This window comes from Leguminivora glycinivorella, chromosome 16 (genome assembly GCF_023078275.1).
Source record: "Leguminivora glycinivorella isolate SPB_JAAS2020 chromosome 16, LegGlyc_1.1, whole genome shotgun sequence".
Lineage (NCBI taxonomy): Eukaryota > Metazoa > Arthropoda > Insecta > Lepidoptera > Tortricidae > Leguminivora > Leguminivora glycinivorella.
This window is the reverse complement of record NC_062986.1, coordinates 7489196-7503391: the sequence shown is the minus strand read 5'-3', so window position 1 is coordinate 7503391 and position 14196 is coordinate 7489196. Positions and strand designations below refer to the sequence as shown.

At 36.2% G+C, this 14196-nt stretch overlaps 1 protein-coding gene across 3 annotated transcripts in view; it reads left to right on the top strand.

Annotated features, from left to right (window-relative positions):
- The window catches only part of LOC125234396 (ADAMTS-like protein 4), a 100707-nt gene continuing 86511 nt past the window's right edge, over positions 1-14196 (top strand). For all 3 annotated transcript variants that reach the window (XM_048140620.1, XM_048140619.1, XM_048140621.1), the window contains exons 1-3: positions 1-100; positions 3206-3317; positions 6066-6196. In XM_048140620.1, the coding sequence (XP_047996577.1) occupies positions 95-100; positions 3206-3317; positions 6066-6196 (249 nt within the window). In that variant the 5' untranslated portion in view covers positions 1-94. The remainder of the gene's footprint in view (positions 101-3205; positions 3318-6065; positions 6197-14196) is intronic.

The following is a 14196-nucleotide window of genomic DNA, read 5'->3' as shown; positions in this document are numbered from 1 at the left end:
CAATAACGCGACGCTTCCAGCCCCGACCGTGCCAGTATCCAGGCAAACTCAAGCTGACTGTGTGGGGGTCGCGAGGAGATACCACCAGTGCAATATGGCTGTAAGTGCTGACTGAATTTACAATTCTGGAGGGCGATTTTTGATTCTCGCATACGCGATTTTGTCACTAAAATACCGGTTGAAAACGGTGACCTGCTTATTATTTTCAGTGACAATTTTCTGAATTCGAACACGTGAGACTCAAAAATCGGCCCGCTGATCAAACGTTGAGGATACAGTGAACTATTGAGCTGAAGTTTTGAGATGCAACTATGTGTAAGAGTGAGTGGCAAATATCTGCATCTCTTTCTCCCAAATACTTTGTTTCAAAACTTGCAGCAATAACATGCAGGTGTAAATTCAGCTTTAAATCACTATATAGTAGGTATAAATCAAAATCCGCTTTCTGATATATGTCTGTCTGTCCCTAATATCCTAATATGTACGTTTAATAGATAGAGTGATTAATACCCGGTCGAAGCCGAGTCACGTCGGTTGATAATGCGAAACACAGCTTGGCGCATCCCTTCTTGCTTCGTTCTCTTCAGTTCTGAGTGGTCAGCATGTCATGTGGTTGTGACCTTCGTTAACCATTTTGTTCTGGATGGCAGATTTCCAGGCCTTTAGACCTATTGACTTTAAGGCCATCATGCTGTCAAATCGCCTTTTTATTAACCTCGTGTTGGTAGATTTTGTACTTTATGATTATGATCCTGATACTCCCAAGTTGTGAAAATATTGTAGGTATTATAGGTTACATGTTTTCTTAGATAACGCACCTATTTTAATAGAAATATGCTAATAAATTCATTTCCTCTGACACAAAAGCATCGATAAAACGTATAATAAACACAAAACTCATTCACGGAACATTTCCAGGCACGGCAATAAAAACGTAATGATTTGTTCGTCGTGGCTCGAAGCCTGATAAGTCGACTAAAAGCCCTTGATTACCAACGACGATTGAATTACAAATGTAAATTACTATTGTTTCGTTTAATAGCTTTTAATACAGCTTGAAGCACCTGTACAGTTAGTATTAGAAGTAGTAGATTTTCTTTAATATACCTATCGATCACTTCACGAAAACGGTTCACAATATCCGTTACCGCGATAGTTAGGTACAGTCGAGTCCATAAATATCTGTACATTTCGCCTTATTGCAGAGTTAAGGTGAAGAAATGTACACATATTTATGAACTCGACTGTACTCATGAAATGTTCGAAACGTCGGGCTGAATTGTAAATTCATTATACGCGGTATAATCCGTTTCCATAGTTTTATTCTAACGAACGAATGATCGCTCAGAACTGGTGCCGTAGCCGGATGGCATTTCTGCGACGCGAAACGAAAGCGAAAGGCAGTCTGGCTCTGTCGCGCCGATACGGAAGAACGATAGAGATAGAAATCTACGACCGTTTCCTTTCGTTAGAGTTTCGTGAGCGTGTGTGCCATTTGGCTACGTGGGTACCCTGAACACTAAAGGGAAAACGTACCTTTAGAGAACAATCAAATCAAGACCCACTCAGACAGTGGTATCTGGAGCCAGTGTCTTATTTTTTTATTTTTTATTTATTTATTTCAAAAAAACTTATGACTATATTACATTTTTTCTTTTCGCCAAACTGGAACCAGTTTGTTGGCGAATATCCATTATCCATTTGGCGATTATCTTATTGAATGTCCATAAGGTTTTTGATATTTCACTGATAAATGTAAAAATTCTACCGCCAAGCGTGTTAAATCTTGAATGTCCTATCCTTCTTCTACATTTCAAGCGTATTGCAGAATAGATATTCCTATTGGTTTCTTCATAGTTAACAAATTAAAACTAAGTGTTTTTTCTCCAATTATAGACGGCAGTTCTCCAGTAATGGATCCCCCATTATGGACAGTGAAATAAGTTTAAAATTTTACTTTTAAAGCCAACTGATACGCAATGAGTCAATTTTATACACCATAAATACAATTAGTTTGGGTTATTTTAACATAGGATTGTTTCTTGTAAATTTTGGTTTTGTAAATTGTTCCTTGTCCATCATAGGAGGTAGGCAGTTTTTCGGGTCCAGTAATGGACACTTGCAAAATAACATAATTTCTTTATATCTTTGGAGCAACAAACTAGTATGTTTTATACCTTATATCATGCTTAATGCAGTAAGTAAAACGCATTCAAGATTACACCGTGCGTTATTTTTTTATTATTTTATACACGAACTCATCTCTCTTAGCAACATTACTAAGAATTCGTCTTGATATTTTTTTCAGTAAACTGGTGAATTTTATCTTGTCTCCAAATCCTTCAGAAATAACCGAATTAATTAAAACTTCAAAATTAAACAGCTCTACAACGAGTTTATGGTACATAGCCGTCAGTTTTTAGAAACGTATTTTAGATACTTATTTTTAAGGATTTGTGTTTTTTTGTCCATAATGGCATCACCGTCCATTATGGGGTATTTTACCTTAAGCGAATTGTAATATGCCTGATTGACAATTTTTCAATTAGAAATGATCTTACTAACTCAGTAACGTACTTTATCTTAAGACGCTACACGGCGTATCATGCTGCCAATTTTAGGGATAAAGCATCCGTCACGCTTTAGCAAGTATGTCAGTGTGAAACAGATGTCTTATCCACGTGGATAAGCTAAATTGGAAAGGAGCCCCCCCTTTCAGTTTGGGAATTTTAGTTAAATATACTAGTGTTATTAACTAGATTTATCATTCTAAACATCTCAGTTAAAAGATCGACATAGAAAAGAAAATCGAGGTTCCGTTCTCGACTGTTTCCTCCTTCAAAACTTATTCAATCGTCGAAATTTGAGAATCTGAATATAAATAAAATAATCTGTGTCGGACCGTTTAGTTTTTTTGGATAATTGATACCAAGTTTGAATACCACACTTTTTTTACGCCATAATCAATATGGCCGTTTTTGGAAATTTTTGATGGGCTCTAGCGTCTTTAAAAATAAGAATATCAAAAAAATCAAAACGGTCCGACACAGATAAAAATGGTAATAATCTGTGTTGAAGAAACCATTGCTCTATCTTCAAAAACCAGGCAGGAAATAGTCGAGAGCGTTTGTATGGAGAATTGACCCCTCCTGTATCGTCTTAAGATTATTGAATGGCCACGTTAACACGAAATGCTTTGTTGCAGCCATGTCACGCTGGGGTCGCAAGTTCGTCGGATATGCGAGCGGAGCAGTGTTCTGCTTATGATCATCGTCCTTTCCGAGGGCGGTTTTACACCTGGGTCCCATACATAGACGGTCAGTATTTGCAAAGACATATGTCACATATGTAACTCCGTATAGACGGATAAAGTCTAAGAAAAAAACGTACCTCAAAGCCCTAGAGAAAATGGTACGGTAGCCTAGATGGCGTTACACTTTTGAGGAACGCTCGGCTAGATGGCGCTAATATTAATATTTGACATTTTAACACATATCACGCTAAGAATATGGGCCAAATTGTCAAAACTGAGGTTCAGAAGTTTTAAGCTTGTGCCGAAAGATGGCAGTCTATGCACTGTGATTACACATTTTACTTTGACAGTAACTCTTTATAATACTTGATCCTCTTTGGTAGTATTCTTGTTTTTTTTTTTTACTTATTGACGTGATTATAATTTTCTTAACAATTTTTTCAAAAGTATTTAGTTTTTCTTTTTATTATTATTGTAAGTTCGTTCATCTAAGCTGTCCATAATTCACATGCTGCCTCTGTTATTTAATCGACTCGGGTTCATTATATTACGCCCGCCCCCGTCACATGTTAATACTAGCGACATCTTGTGACAAGTAGCACACTCAACTTACTCGTAGCATAGGTCAAGTACGGTACGAGTATCAAGGACGATATATACCGGGACTGACAAAGCCCATACAAAAAAGTGTACTGAAATGTATGGGCCTTTTAGGGATAAAACTAGATGGCGCTGTTTGTGTGTAATTGTTTGTGCGCCTTTTAGGCATAAAAAAGTGGCACAAATCAAATTTTCTCCAAATATTTTGCGTTTTATATTTTTTAAGAACAAATTATATATTTCTTTTTTAATTTAAATTATATTTTTCTTTATTAAAATAAAGAAATATATAACGTCAATAGTCATTTTGAAAAAAAAAAAAAAATTTTTAGGCATCATCAGTGTAAATTGAAATAGATATCATTCGTCATCGTTTTTTTTATTTCGTTTTTCTTTCGTGTATGATTGTTCCCTAGTTGTATCATCAGTGTAGTTATGATATTAATTAATAGGTGGCGCCAAAAAATTTAGGTAAGATTCTTAGTATGAAGATTGTCAATCTGACGAGTATCAATCGAAATGGTGATCCGGAATCTAGTCAAAATCTCTGGCACATGGAGCTGATTTGAATGGTAGTCAAGTACCCACTCTATTGAATAACGAATTGGCATAATTGTTACGTCAAACGAAAATAAATTTAATTACAAATGTAGGTAGTAAGAAATTCTTTTCATTCGCATTTTCACGGAAATTAACGAAAGTGTGTTATTTCAATCACTCTCAGTACAAGAAGTACAAGGAAAACATTTTGCACTACATCTGTAATGTATTGACCTTTCTAGGATTGACCTTCTCCACGAATGAGGAGGCACACTCAAAGGTTATGACAGATGGCGCCACCTCACTAGTCTATTTCACAGATAAAGAATTTCAATATCTGGGCAACCGAGCTTCGCTCGGTTCTGTCGTATCCTTGACATGTGTCGCCATCTAGTTCAAAAATGAATAGTACCTACATCGAGCGAAAGAATTCTCAGCCTTAACAACACAACTACTCCACACGAGATGGCGCGCATTTCGCCACAAAAACTCAAATAGTGTATTTTCTATTCGTTTTAGCCTTGACCTGTGTCGCCATCTAGTGTTTGCAATAAATAGTACTTACATCGACCGAAAGAATTCTATCTTAACAGTACAACTACTGCACACGAGATGGCGCGCGAAGAAAAACGCATGAAAACTCGAAAATTCGCGTTTTCCGGGACCTAAGGATAAGTTAGACCGATTTTTCACCCCCAAAAACCCCCACATAACAAATTTCTGCGAAATCGTTAGAGCGGTTTCGGAGATCGTCAGTGTAAATAAATATATATATAAATAAATAAATAAATATACAAGAATTGCTCGTTTAAAAGTATAAGATACGTGAGAGCGAGAAGATAGTTTTTCTCTGTCTCACATATGAATGACAACATGCCTAGACACTTGCACAGGCGCCGCCTGGCGGGATAATATAATGTCAGTGTGCCCCCTCATTATCACGACTCTCACGAGACACAGTCACTTGGCTAGGAATAGGACTTTTTCTCTGTTTCAAGCAGTTACATTAATTCGGTTTCGCAATCCAACGGTCTCTCCAAACGCACGATTCCGGCACCAATCTTCGATACCAATTGTATTTATGTAAAATACCTCGTTAATACTCTGATTCACTTTTTCGTGACTGCAAAATTCCACGTTCTAACTTTACTTGAAAGGTTAACAAAGTAAGAGGATATTACTTACCATGAATGTTGGGCAAGAAAAAAAAAAAAAATGCTCTGGAGTCTTCAAAATATCTTTAGCATAAGGGTGCGCGCCCACGGGCGACAAAGTTGCTCGGCGATTTACGTATTTGTATGAAAAGTTGCGTCGCTTCGTGAGCGCACTTTCATACTAGCCCATGGTCGCGACAAAAAAGTCGCCCCGAAAAGTCGCCCGTGTGCGCAACCTCTAACTTTACTGGTGACCAAACTGGCAGCTTCCTCGCACAACGTTTCAAGATTACAACGAGGAAATGCCGTCATCGTCTTTGGGCCAATGTCACAAAAACCATGACACTTTGATGAAGGTCAAATTCGCGTAATATGATTAGCTATTAATAATATTAGATGTCCTATTACCCCTTTTAATTTTGGCGTTGGTTTACTTGGTTAAGGGACAACCTGTATGTCTACACCTGTAAATAAGTGTGCTTAACATAATGTACGTCTTACTCCTTGTTTGTTACCAGGCGATTCTCCATGCACCCTGAACTGCAGACCTCTTGGGAAGCACTTCTACGCTTCCCTGGCCTTGGTGGCAGATGGGACGCCCTGCACCAGACCTGGTCTCCGAGCCATCTGTGTCCAAGGGTCTTGTAAGGTAAGTCTTAAAACTCACTATGCTCTAAGGCAAAGGCGTGGATCTGCTGGGTCGACATGGCCTCTCATGTGTCAAAAGCGCCGGCCGACTACCGCCATGGCACCATCAATGATTTGGAAGTAATTCTACGCATCACTGGGGTCACTGGGAAATGGGAAGCCCTACATAACACTAGACCTATTCTTCGAGCTATTTCTATCCAGGACAGGACTGACCAACCTAACCTAATACAGATCTATAAAATTTTGACGATATACGCAAATAAAATTAAATTTTACAATGGTAATTTTGTTCAGTAGTACATTACGGAAATGCAGGCATTTCAGTAGAGGTTGTCATATACCAAACGGAGGACAGATTAATCAATTAAATATATATTCGTTTATATTCATGTCGTTTTACTCTCATTTAGTAACAAATAGAGCACCGTACCGTTACATAATAAATATACATTTTATAACTTTGTTTCGAGCAGTGACCCAGTGGACATAACTTTTGTATGAAAAAAGTGTCTCTTCCACTGGGTCACATATTGTTTTAATTAAAAATGAATCGTTTTTAAATTTTTACGTAATTGGTGTACGTGAAATAAGGATCTTTATTCACGATGGTAAGGTTAAAAATCACAAAAGTAGACCTATAAAAAAAGTACGGAGTCCGCATGGAAACATCTTGGCCAATAATTTGTGTTTGATTGTGGCCTATTATTCGTTGCAATAAAACGTCATGAATAGGCGATTGACTAAATTCACGAGTAGTCGAGCAAAGATTCTTCACTCACTAATAAAACGCCGCTGAATATTGCGTGCCGTATCGTGATATATTCTATAATCCGATCGTAATTTGTAAAATTATTGAATACTAGCATAGGTACCAAATTGCCAAAGATATAAAGTGAATTGTGCATAGCATAGCGAATTATTAAATATTTTTTGATTTGTTTTTTTAAGTAGTAACACTACTATATATAAACTCGCTTTTTCTTTAGTGTATGATATCTATTTCAGTTTGTGCATAGCAATTTAGTACCTATGCTTACTTATAAAATAAAAATGTATGGTTTATTTTACTTTGTTATCTCAGTCCTATCCCTATATGTATCCATATTTATGAAATAAAACTATGGAAACGGATTATACCCGATTTAATCCGTTTCCATAGTTTTATTTCATGAGTAACTATCGCGGTAACCGAAGACAATTATATCCATATTTACTTTAAAACTATTACATTTATCATATATAATTTAGAACATACCTAGTTATGAACGTCGTACTTCGTAAGTTACTAAAAGGTTCATTATTACGCTTCGCACGACACGCAGTTTCAGTTTTACAATTGTAATGAGTATTTATTTTGCATCTACCAAGCTATTGGTATGTAAATATAAAACTCCAAAGTTGCATTTATAAATAAACTTTTTCGATCCTTAACTTTTTTCTGTTAATAGCCATTTCTGTTATACTCTGTGTAAACGTTATAAGTCTGTGCTATAAAGTGCCCCGTTGCAATGTATCGGCAAGGACGTGTTCGCCGTTATCGTAAATTTATTGAAACTATTGTTCTGGCGATAGATTCATTTCGCCTCGGAATGCGATCCGCGTCCCGGCCGTGTGTTCCCATAACTTGCGTACGCGCAAGAAAAATCGTTGTTGGCCAATATTACGTGACCTCGAGGAGGATTTCGGCTGCTACGGATAGTAACTAATTATGCATATTTTGGACCTGATTAAAGGAATAGATCACAATAGAACATTTGACTTTACAATGTTCGATAGCAAGCATCACATGATCATGGAATTTTTGGGAAAAGTGTCAGAAGTCTTGGTCCGGATCCGGAACGTTCTCACTTGAGTTATCTTTTATGCTGTGACAGTGCAGACGTGAGACTGATTTGAGCGATTTGTTTGCATGCCTAATGGCCTGACACCTCCATACTCACTATGCGGCCTGCCGGCCTAGCCAAAATGACAATCGTTGACGGTATACGCCGATCGAAACAAACGTTTGTGCATTTGGCTACGTACCCGGATATATGACTAATATTACCCTGCTCGAAAAACTGATAATATGTAAGTAGGTGTCATTACTCACTTCAAAAAAAGTCTTCTGAGCCCTTATTGTAATTTCTTATGCTGCTTCCAAAACTTGTCGCTTGGGGCGCTATTCAAAATACCATACAAAAAGGCCTACCGAAACGTTTGCGTCACGTCTAGTTTCGAATAAAAATGATACTACATTGCCCTTGTAACTATTACCGTGATTACGTTTACACTGGTCTTCACGGACCTGGTTCTGTAAGCGTGTGTAATGTATCCTGCCTTGCTCTCCATTGTCATCAGGAAATGTCATTTGACACATACGGCTTGATACTACATGTTCCTCGTAGTTCATATTTGTCAAAAAACTGGTTTAGGACAACATACACTGAAATGGCCTCACGCATCGTTCTATGTTGCAACATGTTTTTGTACGGCACTAACGAAACTCCGTTTAATCATATTAAAATGTGAAAATAAATCTTGTCATTTAATATTTTCTCTTTAAAGTAATCAGACCCATTTTGATTTATAGTTACATTTGGCATACTATAGTACATTACGATACAAGTGCGTAAAAAGGAAGTTCGAAACGAGTGGCGATAAATTAAAACACGACCGAAGGGAGTGTTTTAAATCGACACGAGTTACGAATTTCCTTTTCGCACGTGTATCGTACGACGTTTTTCAGTACAGATGAGCCTCCGAAGTTTCGACCTGGCATATAATGAACCACTTCTTGCACTAGTGCGTAAAAAAACACCATCTGTAATGAAAAGGTTGTTTTGTGTAAAACCTAAGATTAGCTAAAGTATCGTATAATCGATTAAAAAAAAATCAAAACGGTTAACAATTTACAAATATGAAATAAAACACACCAAACTACGAGTAAAGTCCGCCATGCAAAACCAGCTTTCTCCACCTACTGACCCTACGACATAACGGTAAGATGTGTATTTTATCCACAACAAAATCATAGTCACGATAATCTATAAAAGGGCGCCAATAAAATACTATTAACACGCATTGCAGTCACTAAGTGGTAGGTAAATGTGCGCCGGCGCTGGTCGTGCTCGCGCAAACCTTATATGACTTTTATACGACCAATAGGCTATTGTAATGGCCGGTGAGCATTTGTTTCGTGTAATTCATGCATGTAAGCTTTTGTTGTAAATGGTTTTTGGTCGCAGTGACTTTGAGGTTGCAGGAACCGTTAGTGGCAGTGCATGATCAGATGGGAGGATTCTGGGGAAATCGGCTCATGCAGGAGGGCGATTTTTGAATCTCGCATACGGGATTTTGTCACTAAAATACCGGTTGAAAACGGTGACTTGCTTATTATTTTCAGTAACAATTTTCTGAATTCGAACGCGTGAGACTCAAAAATCGGCCTGCTGGACGTTCAGTGGATATCAAATGTAATGTATTAGAGTAAGTTTAAAGGGCTAAAATTATGGCTGTAAAAAGCGTTATACTGAAAGATTGAATACCTGCAAGGCTATGATTACTTAGTCTCGCCGCCATTTATATCGTACGTCGTTTTCTAATTGTACCAATTAATGGCATAAGGACCATAAGGAAGTAAAGCAAATGTAAAATGCATTCGGTTATGTAGTTGAAAATTTTCTGTTTTGCTATCGAGTGCTTACAAGATAAACATGTTTTGTTAGTTTATGAGTAATTTTGGGAAATCCGTATTCAATAGACGCTGTTGTCTATACAAATATTTATCTTGACATGAATCAGTTTCGTAGAATCTGTTGGATATTGTCGCAGTCATTTTACAAATCTGAGAAGCTCTGGAGCGTGTCCCATCAAATTGCTATAAAATCGACAATAGCATATAAAGTAGGTATATAAACTAGCGTTGCTGAGTCGTAATCTGATTTTATTAAGTATCAGTTGTTGACATCCTGTTGTTGATTAGCTATCAAATTTTAGTTAATAAAATTTTACTACGATAGGTATTGACAGACAATATAAAGCCTTGAAAAAATCGGATAGTTGAAAATCAATGCAGTGTAACAAGAAGATAAAACATAAAACGGATCAGAATGATAAATTTTAGCCAATTTAAAAATTTAGTAGGTACCAAGGAAAATACATACATTTAATTAGGTATTTCGTTGATGATGCGGGGTGTAGCCTGCCCTTATCTAAACCCTTTTTGAGATGTTCGCAGTAAAGATTTTGGAACATTTACACAGAAACTTTTATTTCTGGCTTCAACATCTCTGTTGCCTATTGAATACCCAATACCACAACATATCTTACACGTAGTGAGGTCCAGAGTACTTCAATGAGCAGTAATAACGGTACTATTGCGAAATAAACACTTTAAAGGCATTAAAAAGATCGTAAAATAAACAGTGCTGATTAGAATAATTAGTGGCATCGGTGAACCCGAGTGCTGGAATGATATATTTAAAGGAAGTACCTATATGTTAATTTAATATGTATAAGGTTATTTATCTTTTATGGAATAAATATCACCACTGTGTAAGGAAACCTCATGCGTTGCTCTATGAAATAAAGTTTTACTTTTAATACTACAAGTCTTATTTTAAGAACATGGTAAACTACTAAGTATCATATAAAATAACTGACCTGTGAAGAATAAAGAAACGACATTTAAAGTCCTTAATATCCACAGCCACTCGTCTAATTAATTATTTACGATCGTATTGCACTTCTATACTATTTTCTTATTTTCATAACATTGACGCATGTCATGACATAAGTGTCATGACATGAGTCTTAGTCTATGCCAATTCTAAAAAGGTAACGAACATTGTTTACCTTTTTACATAATTATGTATTATCTATCGGCCATTTGGATCTTCGGATCTTACGCGCTCATGTGTTATGGTCTGGGCGATTACCTTAAAAATAATGATTTTTTTTTCAATTCCACACTCGGCGTTAAAATACAACTTTGCCCCCTTGTATAACAAATAACTATTCTCTAAGTAAATAGGTTGATAATTATAATGTTCTTAAAATATTATTTACTGAACAAAGTTACGATCAATTAACATAGATACCCCTAAAAGCAATTAATAATTTACAACTTACCATTTCAATATTTAATAACACTAATAACCTACATAAATATTGCAGGTACTTATTCCATAAATTCCATTTATACCTATCAATAAATATCAAATTCGAAGCAAGAATGTGTTTAACACATTACTCAAATACTCACCATTACTATGTGTAAAACATTCGAGGAATTTTCTAGAAAACGTAACATTCTCCTCACGGGTGAGAATCTTTCTCCTAAAAAGGGGAAATGTACAAGCCTGTGTGGTTCCATGTTGGCGGGTGTATTCTGGATATCTTCTCGACATTTGCATCCTATTAGCGCCGCGGGACTTGCTAATTGGTCAATCAAAATAGCGATTCTTATCGCTGAATCCGTGATGTCATTGTAATGGATACTTTCTTGACGAATAGCTTACTTTGTTGACCGAATTTTGCCACTTGAAATGCTATTTGTGTTGCTTAACTTCAAACCTGGGTAAATCCATTCTGCTTTAAGGTTGAATATATAAAAAAATGTAATATGATCTGAAAGATATTCAACCTTATAGCCGAATGGATTATAAGTAGGTAACTTATTATAAGTAGGTGACTTATTGTTGGCGACCTCTTTTCTTTGATAATGTCACTTTTTTACTCAACTTGTTTTTGTTTGGTTGTCACTGTTGTCAATCAGTCTGCATTTGACACTTAATTCACATTGTGTTTTGTGTATTTTTCATTAAAAAATAAGTATAATTTAATCAGTGTTTCGATCATCTCTTCCCTAAATACAGCTCACACTGCTAAATGTCAACTGTAATGAACTAATGAAGGAAGAATTAAAATGGACATAAAGACATACAAGTAGGTAAGATAATAAGCCCATAAAAGTTACACTTTCAATATCTTAGCAAAGCTTCAATGCACGGGACTTTCCCTGTTCTTTTCCTGCAGCGACAAATACAAGTCCATCACATCACGATCAGTGGCCCGTTTCCATGACGTGCTAAAGCCGTTCAGTTTAGGTTGAGAGAGAGGGACGGAGCTATGTAACTGCTTTGGCTGTGTCCGCACTTGTAATCAACCTAAACTGAACGTCTTTAGTACGTCATGGTAACCCCACAGGTCCCCCTAACCTCATAGATAGGCGCCAGACTTGTTTGTAGTGCCGACTAGCCTGACAGAATAGGCGCGTGCCTCTCGTGTGTACTAATCGCAAATCTTGCGCCGGCGCCTCATACTGAACACGACTGATCGATGGAACAACTTGCTTGTTACATGAACATGTATGAGATTTTCCAAGCTTTTGAAGGGCCGGTTTTATCTTATATGTTAAGAAGAAAATAGAAATGGTTATAAAAAGTTGCAGCGCTTGGTCAATCGGTTGACTCGGTTCTCTGGATTCTGCTGATTTTTATTTGATAGGCATGTAGTCTAAGTGACAGAAATATGTATTCGTTTAATCATTGCGGAGTTTAATTTTAAGGTTATGGTAATGTAAGTAGGTAAAATATAACACGCAAAACTATTATTAATTATTAAATTGTGATTTTTTTGTTAGTTTAATTTTATAAACTTTGAAACATTCGTCCTTCCACAGAATACATATTAGTTTCTCCGAATTGGTTTTTTTCTGAGGAGCTCTCCACGAGTGTTTGCTCCCGGTATTAAATTAAAATCCGAATAAATAGGTAGGTACTCTCGTGTAGATGGCGCCTTAAGTTAAATAGATAACAACAATATTTACAATAAAAATCTTAATTACATACATACAATGTAAAACTGTAGTAGGTATATACTTTGCTAGCTATATTTTATTGTCCCTCCTTTTAGAACCTAGGTACCTATATTGTTATCGCTCCTGTAATAATTTGTGTCGAACATACTCTTCCTAAAACATCTGACCTTGGAATTAACCTTGACATAACCATAATATTTATTCAAAATTGTTCTAATGTTTCTAAATAATTTTATATACTTATTGCTATAATTAGCTATAGTTATTTATTAAGTAAGAAATGCATGCACCTAATAGACCTAAGAAATATTGAATACCCTTACAGGGTGTCATGTACCTACCTTTAATGTGTAACACCTAATGGAGTATGAACATGACTGCAATACAATAAAGAATAATTATTACCTTATAGAACTGCACTATAATCTGCCAAATAAATAGAAGAGTCACAGAAGGTTGCGTCCCATAAATTCCACGAATAGGTATTCACTTTTCGACTGTTGATGTTGGGTACAATAAAACAAATAATCAATTTTTCCGCATTTTGGATGTATTTGGCTTAAGAAAATAAACGCACAAAACCATTGCAACTTTACACAATTTTGAAATTTTTATTAGAATAACAAATTATGTCTTTGGGATTTCGAAGTCAATCAATAATTTAAAAATATGTTTTTCCCCTCACTAGCTCGGAAACACGTGTTTTGTCCTTTAATACCAGCGGGTAAAAACGCATTTTATTTAGTGGGTAAAGTAATTTGACCTTGAATAAAGTCAAATTAACTACTTTAAAATTGATAAAAGTAGGTCTAGACATAAAGATGATTTACTTTAGTTAAACGCATTTTTTGCGTTGTAATTTTCGCTGTAGTGATGAGGGGAAAAGTTTTGTGATACACTCGGGTGCAAATGTATTTTACTTTCTCGTGTGTTAAAAAAACTTTTCAGGATTCTATTCTCGAACCACTCGCTTTGCTCGTGGTTCAACTATAGAATCCTTACCTCAATTCCACACTGGCGTTAAAATCAACTTTGCCCCCTTGATACAAATAACTATGTACAATTTTCAGGGGTCAGACATCTTTAGTTATGTAATTTTCTATTTAAAATTACCTCATCTGAATCAATGCGATACATAAATGTTTTATGGACACTGTATGTGTGCCGATGACACTGAATATTTGATTTTATGGCTT